Genomic DNA, 7797 nt, shown 5'->3' on the forward strand with positions numbered 1-7797 from the left:
TTTTTAGCTAGCAAATTTTTAGTAGGGGAGTGTTTGGATCCACCTGCCAATAGCAGGAGGGGGGCCCTAGGGGATGGCGACGGCTAGGGTTAGGGGAGGTGTGGGCATCGGCGAGAGGGAGGGGGCGGCGACGCTAGGGTAGAGGGAAAGGAGAGGGCGGCACAGAGAGAGAGAGAGAGAGAGAGAGGGAGGGAGGGGGAAGGATAAGCCTTGAGGCTGTTCTTTCTTGATTCCAATGATTACATAGCCCCTCTACTTATAGTCCTAGGTAGACTTGTCTCTTAAGTAATCTAATGAGGGAAGTCCTTATAGATATGGACTCCTCCCAATCTATCTAATCTCAACCGATCCTATTCCTATTCTCTTTCCTTTATTGGAGATCCTCCCGATATGGATAGTGGAGCAGCGGGAGACCGTCCTTGCCAGGCGCGCCTCCCCCCTTTGCCATGCGGGCCCCTCTCCTCAGGTGGCACGGCTGGCCTAGGCCCCTCCTAGGCTCTCCATCCAACGTATGACATCACTCCCCCCTTCTCTGATCAGCGCGTCCTCGCGCTGAATCATTGTCCAATCCTTGACAGCCTCTGGCGATGGTCCGGTGTCCTCGGGTAGTGCTGCAATCTAAACAGTGAGGTGGCCCAAAGTGTCATTGAATTGGTTGGTGTTGATGTGGTAGTCGGAGAACTGGAAGTAGTAGCTGCAGGAGCCGAAGTAGCCGGAGATGTAGTGGCTGTTGATCCCCAAGCCATCAATTGGTTCATGAATGCAGCGGGCTGCGTAGATGGCGGCGCCGGGGAGCATTCTCGGGAAGTGTAATGTCTACATCACCTGTGGAGGACGTGGCAGCGACTACACCTGGCCGGCATCAACTTGTCCCCTTATGCGTCGGCATAATGCTGTAGCGACAATTGTCGGAGGTGTTGTGGTGAAGTGTTGTAGCATGCCGAAGAGGAGGTCGTCGGTGTTGTAGTTTGCTGGAGAGACCTGTAGATGACATTGGCGTGCTGCCTGCCGATGTAGGTGTCCTCGATGGAGAGGAACTGCTGGCCGTTGTTGTCGAAGAAGATGATCGTTGCAGAAGGAAGGATGCGTTGTGGCCATGCCTTGAGGAGTAGGATGCTCGAGGGGAATGCTTGCATTGTCGGTGTAGATGTCGCCGTGTGGAGGCCGATGGCTAGAAGATGCAGAGATGAATTGTCAAACGACTCGAGCAGGTCCTGTAACAGAGGTGAAGTTATCGGAATGTAGTATCGTTCGTTGTAGCGGACGATGCCTTGTTGTAGGGACCAAGCTGGTGCTGCTGCCTGGACTTCAATGGTGGCAGAGATAATCTAGAGTTCGCGCTCTTCCGTGGCGGCAACACGGAGTTGGGCGAGGATCTCCTGGTCAGGCTCGATGCGAGCGGCTGCTGTGGCATTGGTGCCGGCTTGTTGAGGGCGAACCAGGGCGTCAGGCGGTGTAGGGGCCGTCGCGGGAGGCGGGGGTGGCAGTCCCTTGGCTGACCCGGTGTTGGAGCTGCCTGTATCTCGTCGTGGTGTGATGTCGGAGCCATTGTCAACAGCGTAGGTGGATCGACCTGTGTTGGTGGAGGCAGGCGCCGGGGTCTCCATGGTACGAGCGAGGTCAATGGCCGTCTCCATCATGCGCATATGGTGAGGGATAACCGCCACTCGGAGTGCGTCCTGAAGGCCGTTGGCGAAGAGGCTAACTTGGTGTTGCTCGCTGGTGATGCTGGTGTATAGAGCGTAGGCAATGAAGTTGTTGATGTAGTCGTTCATGGAGCCGATATGACGCGGTGGTGCGAGATCGTTGGTGATGTTGCGGTTGGGGCCAAAGTTGCGGATGATGCTCTCGGTGAAGTACGCCCACTCGGTCATGGGTGTATCCTTCGTCGCGCGCATGTACCACCAGTGTGCTTCACCTGTCAGATGATAGGCCGCTTAGCAGGTTTGTTGTGTCTCTGGCAGACGGTATAAGTTGGAGATTTGTTATATGCGTGAGAGCCATGGCCTCGGATCCGTCGAGCCATCATATGTTGGAGTTGTGAGTTGTGTCTTGACAGGGACATGTCGTCGTGGTGGTTCCATCGTTGTTGGTGTCGTCCGAGGTAGCGGTGTTCGAGGGGCAACATCCCTCCGTGCCGGCTGCCAGGTGGCCGGCCACTGCTATGATGGCGCCTTGAAGTGCTATGCGGCCATCGGACTAGCTGGGAGTCGGCTGGCTGCATGCACATGCGGTGGTTGATGCTGAACTGCTGGTGGTGTTGCCGGCTCCGAACGGTTGTCGTCCAGGGCTTGGTGGGCAGTCGCATGGATGGCTGGGGGTTCCCCTCGTGGGGGAAACAACGGCGCCATTGGTGGCCGTGGTGATGGAGGTGGAGCCAAAAGTAGGTTGTCTGATACAGCCAGGATGATCTCCGGAGTGTTGGAGGACTGGGGTGCGTCCATCTTGCGTTGGAGATACGACTTGCCGACGGTGATCATGATGCGGTTGGTTTCTACGGCGAGGTCGTCGATGGCGGCTTCCCGATCCAATCTGGCCTGGACGCCGGTGATGGCGGCGTCGCCATGGGTGTGTGCGCGCTCTATAGCGTGCAGACAATTGTCGAGGTTGACGAGCTAACGGTGCATCTCCCCAAAGTTCTTGTGAAGATCGGCGGCGAGGTTCTCGATCAGCTGTTGCATGGTGGGGGTGGTGGAATCCATGGATCGTCTGGTCTCCGGATACCAGTGTAAGAGCCTGGCAGGAGGGGGGGCCCTAGGGGATGGCGGCGGCTAGGGTTAGGGGAGGTGTGGGTGTGGGCAAGAGGGAGGGGGCGTCGGCGCTAGGGTAGAGGGAAAGGAGAGGGCGGCGCAGAGAGAGAGAGAGAGAGAGAGAGAGAGAGAGAGAGAGAGGGAGGGAGGGAGGGAGGGAGGGAGGGGGAAGGATAAGCCTCGAGGCTGTTCTTTCTTGATTCCAATGATTACATAGTCCCTTTACTTATAGTCCTAGGTAGACTTGTCTCCTAAGTAACCTAATGAGGGAAGTCCTTATAGATATGGACTACTCCCAATCTATCTAATCTCAACCGATCCTATTCCTATTCTCTTTCCTCTATTGGATATCCTCCCAATATGGATAGTGGAGCAGCGGGGGACTGCCCTTGCCAGGCACGCCTCCCCCCTTTGCCGCGCGCGCCCCTCTCCTCAGGTGGCACGGCTGGCCTGGGCCCTCCTAGGCCCTCCATCCGACGTATGACAGATAGTGAGGTGAAGGTACATATAAACTATTAGCAACTGCAAACCTGCTAATGGAACTAATAGTTAGCAACCCTCCAGCTAATAATTAGTAGGTCTGTTTGGATCCATTAGTACTAATTTTAGCTGCTAATTTTTAGTGCTAATGGATCCAAACAGGCCCTAAGGCTTTACACAGATGAATTATTGACCATTTGTACAGGCTAACCTGTGTTGCGCTTCTTTTGGTCGTATGTAAACTGCACATGACACCTGATTCAAGTTATGACTCAACCATTTTATTTGACCATAAAAACCTTGCTCTTCATTGCTAGGTTCGTTCCCTCTTAAAAAAGTAAACTATGCTTGTTTTTTTATTTGGGAAAAATATTATTTGAAATGCTAGTAAACCAATCACCATGTGTAGATACATATTCCTTCTGCATTCATAATGACTGTACCTGTTAAACACTGAAATGGTCAGTTGGGGTGTTTTTTTTTTTCTTATTATTTTTTAATCAAACTTGAGGATGCAGCCTGAAGAAGGTTTGCTGTCTATACTTAATATGACCCAAAGTCTATTTTATGTGAATGCTAAACTCTATATGGATTTTAATGCAGGTTGCTACACAGTATCTATTACCAGAGCTAGCTGGCAAGAGCTTGACCCCAAAACTTAGTGTTATTGTTGCGGATGCCTTTGTTACTAGATTTGGAAGCTATGCTGGTTGGGCACAAAATGTTCTCTTCATTGGCCAGCTACCAGCTCAAAAACTTGTGGTGGCTCAAGTTACCAGTGACAATGGTACCACAAAACCTACCAAAAGGAAGCGTGGGGTGCAACCGAGACCATGTTGAGAACATGTGACCATGAGGGAGCATGGATACCAGCGATAGTAGGTTTGATCTTCTGCTGAACAGGAAGGTATTCGGTGGCTGCTGAATTGGCATGTGGTTTTCTCGAAGTCCTGATAAAGTGTAGTGCAAAGGAACTAAAATCTGGACAGGCAATACGACAGTCAGAACTTGATGGCAACTTTCTGACCTCTGGCAGTAGGAATCCGTGAGAAGGTATCTAGGGCCCCGTTTAGTTGCCGGCCGAATTGGCGCCGCCTTAATTCTGACGTCACTGTAGCGCAATGTAGCATTCGTTTGTATTTGGTAATAATTGTCCAATCGTTGACTAATTAGGCTCAAAACGTTCGTCTCGTAAAGTACAACCAAACTGTGTAATTAGTTTTTGATTTCGTCAACATTTAGTACTCCATACATATACTACAAGTTTAATGTGACGGGGAATCTTCTTTTTGCATAGTGCCAAAGTTTGGATTCTGGGGTAACTAAACAAGGGCTATGAATCCTGATCACACTAACGTATTTGCTGTCAGCTTCTAACATATAGGAATGCCTGACTCATTTACATTCTGAATTTTATTTTCATATGCGGGCACTGTGTTGCAATTTTAGCCTGCCCGTGCATCTTCCACAAAAACATCAAGATGGAAGGGGTTCATGTAATGTAACCGTGTTGTGTTGTTATTTTAAACAGCGATGAGAAATTCAATTGAAATATTGGATCAATAGTTCTCTGTAATTTTTGCACCCACCTATACCATCCCATGGTAATACTGGCTTGGATCGGGCCAGCCTGCCAGAGTGCCAGGCCGGCATCTTCGGATGAACGTTTGAGCAAAGTTGTGTTGTGAATGTCCTGGGTTCCTGGTGACTGAGTCACGGTCGGTCACACAAATTCTGTGATTTTACGCAAATATTTGCCTTTGGATTTGATCTGGCTAGTACTCTTTTCTCCTTCGAAAACGGTTGCACACCAATTTGGCAATTCCGATCCCGATTGCTTGCATTGCCAGCAAAGTCAAAACGGCGCTGCAACTGCAACCAGGCTCTTGCTTGCGCCAACGATTTCTGCGGGCGGGCCCCGCATGCCATAGGCTCAATAGCCTTGCACGCGGATCCCCTCCTTGCAAGGCCGGAACTGAGCTGCCGCCGGCGCCATGGCGAGCGGCGGCCTGGCGGCTGCGTTGGAGTTCGCCGTCGTCTTCCTCATCCGGCCCGTCCTCGCCATCGCCTTCGTCTTCACCCTCATCCTCCTCAGTATGCCTCCCCTCCTTTTTTTTCTCCTCGCTTACCTAGTTGCGTGGGTTCCCTGATCCGCTTCGTCTCCCCAGGCTGGTACGTGGCGTGGAGAACGGTGCTGGTGCACGTGCCGTTGGTGCAGGAGATCGCCGGTCTGCGCCCGAAGAAGCCCGTTAAACCCAAGCCAGCCAACCGCGGCCGCTTCGCCAAGTTCTACCAGAACCAGGCGGAGGCCGCACAAAGGTCAAAGCTTTACCTCCGCACGACCACACAAGCCTCCTGCTTTTGCTCATCAGGATGTTTAGGTGCTGATTCATGTGGAAACTAACTGGCAAACTTTTGTTCATTTGGATCCAGATTCAGTGCTCCAGTGCTGTTGAGTCCTGGACTCCTGGCATTGGTGAAGCAGTTTTGTGCAGTAGTTTGTAGATTAGGATTGTATCCACATACCGCATGTCCACCCACTATCTGATCTGGTTGGGCATATGGTGATGCTGCAGCTCTTCATGTGGGCGTGGTTGCAATTGTAGTAAAATTGAAGCGGGGAAAGTTGCTTTAGCTGTCTATTTCAGTATTTCAAACCTGATTCAACTTCATTTGCAGTTTGGTACAATGCCTGAAGGACCTGACGGCATAATTACCTGCATTTTTGTGTTCTTCGTGTTTACCCTCTGGATGCCCATCTCAAATTCCTAAATTTCTTGGCATGCCTACTATTGGTGCTAAAGTAAAACTGTTTGTTGCATTCAAAGAAAACCTAGGCATTTCAAACTTCAGTCCATACAAATCAATATATTGGCACTTGAGAGCTACTCCATTTTTTTGACTGGAGCTATAACTATGTCCATGTTTGTTCCTTACGAAAACACAAGTTTTTTTTACACCTTGTATTGTGAATACCTGCAGTCCTATTCTCTCAGAAACTGTATTTTGCTATTGAATTACTTAGGCATAGTTGGGAACACTGGATACTTGGATAGGGATGGAAAAAAAATAAAGCCAATATCATTAGCAGGATCAATGTGGTTTATCTAGTAAAAAATGAGTTGTTATTGAAATAGCTTATGTAGCCTTTCTCATTTAAACCACTAGTAATTGCACTTCATATATTGTACATCATGAGCATGTATTCTGGAAACATGGCTATCTGTAAACTCTTATAATTTGATTTATCTTGCTGTCTCCTTACACCTTGAAGTTTTCATATTTTATCTTGACCTGCAATGCCAATATTAGCATTTTTTTACTACAAGAAAGTAGGTGCCACCCTTTGGTTCATCATACAATTTCACTTGCTCCTTAATGTCATTCCTTCCTTTCGGTGATCGGCAAGTACATAGAACCTAAGGACGAAAGAACATTGTTAGATGGTACCGAATCCGTTGCTTGTAGGTTACGATAGCTGTTTTAGAAGCCTGCTGCAGCAGTGGTTGGGAGCGTCTCCAACTTGGTCAGGAATGGTTTGATGCTTTCTAGAAGACTAGAACCTTTTGATTACTCAGTGATGCGCTTGTTTTTTATTCCAACCTATAACTTTACAATATACTGTGCTTACTAGCAAATTGTATCATGAGTTCTGTCATAATAGCTAACAGTAACAGTAATGTATTTTGGGTGCTCAAAAACCTTTGCTATTTAGACTTGAGTGTTGCTTCCGTTTTCAGATATTACCTCAATGTGTCAATCACAGTGTGCTTACCGCAAAAGTTGCTCTATGTTTGCAACTACAAATTGTTTTAGCTTCAGGCACATAGATTATGAAGAAGCAGAAAATGACTACTCCTTGTACGCATGTCCACAAATCACTAACCTGATTTGTTATCTGTTAACAGAAACAGCAAATCAGAAGGGACATCTTAAGAGAAATCCGTCAGCACTTTGTAATGAGTACCTGCTGCAGACTATAAGTATGCAAATTCCCTAGTTCTAATTAGAATGCAAGTACTACCAATGATGGCGGTTTTTTAGGAGAGAATGTATATCAGCATGTGATGGGAGCATCCTGCTTGAGGATACATCAGGCTTATGATACTAGCGTATCAACTGTATATTGCATGGCCTTGTAAAGTTAAGGACCTTAAAATTGTAGATTGTACATAAATACCTGTATACAAGAATAAAGAGAACCACTTATCCTTTTGAATAATATCAATGTACCTTCTCTTGTGCAAAGTTTTTCTTTGTCAAGTTCAGCTCTAATCATTGGCTCATGATGGCATTTCTAAAGATGAAAACTGCTTTATATGATGCCAAGCTGCTGGGATTGTGCACTCATTCTTTTCCGCTTTGCTGAACAATGATCATCCATTCAATCAGCCAATCATTTGGTGACTGATTCCTATGGGAAGGATGAAGATCTGGACTCACCTGGCAAGATGGAAGCCATACATTTCTTGAGAACCAAGACCAAACCACCTGCTCAAAAGCCGTTTCCTTTGCAACAAAGCTCGTTTGCCCCTAATTGCAATTGATGCTTAATTTAAAAACAACT

The 7797-nt window shown here is 48.1% G+C and overlaps 1 protein-coding gene and 1 pseudogene across 1 annotated transcript; both read left to right on the forward strand.

The window, feature by feature from the left end:
* The window catches only part of LOC136473903 (N-glycosylase/DNA lyase OGG1-like), a 52828-nt pseudogene extending 48551 nt beyond the window's left edge, over window positions 1–4277 (forward strand).
* Window positions 4278–5113: 836 nt separating this feature from the next.
* LOC136473904 (uncharacterized) lies at window positions 5114–7469 on the forward strand. Its single transcript, XM_066471536.1, has 3 exons — window positions 5114–5324; window positions 5399–5549; window positions 7139–7469. Exons 1-3 carry the CDS (start codon window positions 5225–5227, stop codon window positions 7164–7166), a joined length of 279 nt encoding a protein of 92 aa, XP_066327633.1. The 5' UTR covers window positions 5114–5224; the 3' UTR covers window positions 7167–7469.
* Window positions 7470–7797: the final 328 nt, after the last annotated feature.

Source organism: Miscanthus floridulus, chromosome 8, assembly GCF_019320115.1.
Source record: "Miscanthus floridulus cultivar M001 chromosome 8, ASM1932011v1, whole genome shotgun sequence".
Lineage (NCBI taxonomy): Eukaryota > Viridiplantae > Streptophyta > Magnoliopsida > Poales > Poaceae > Miscanthus > Miscanthus floridulus.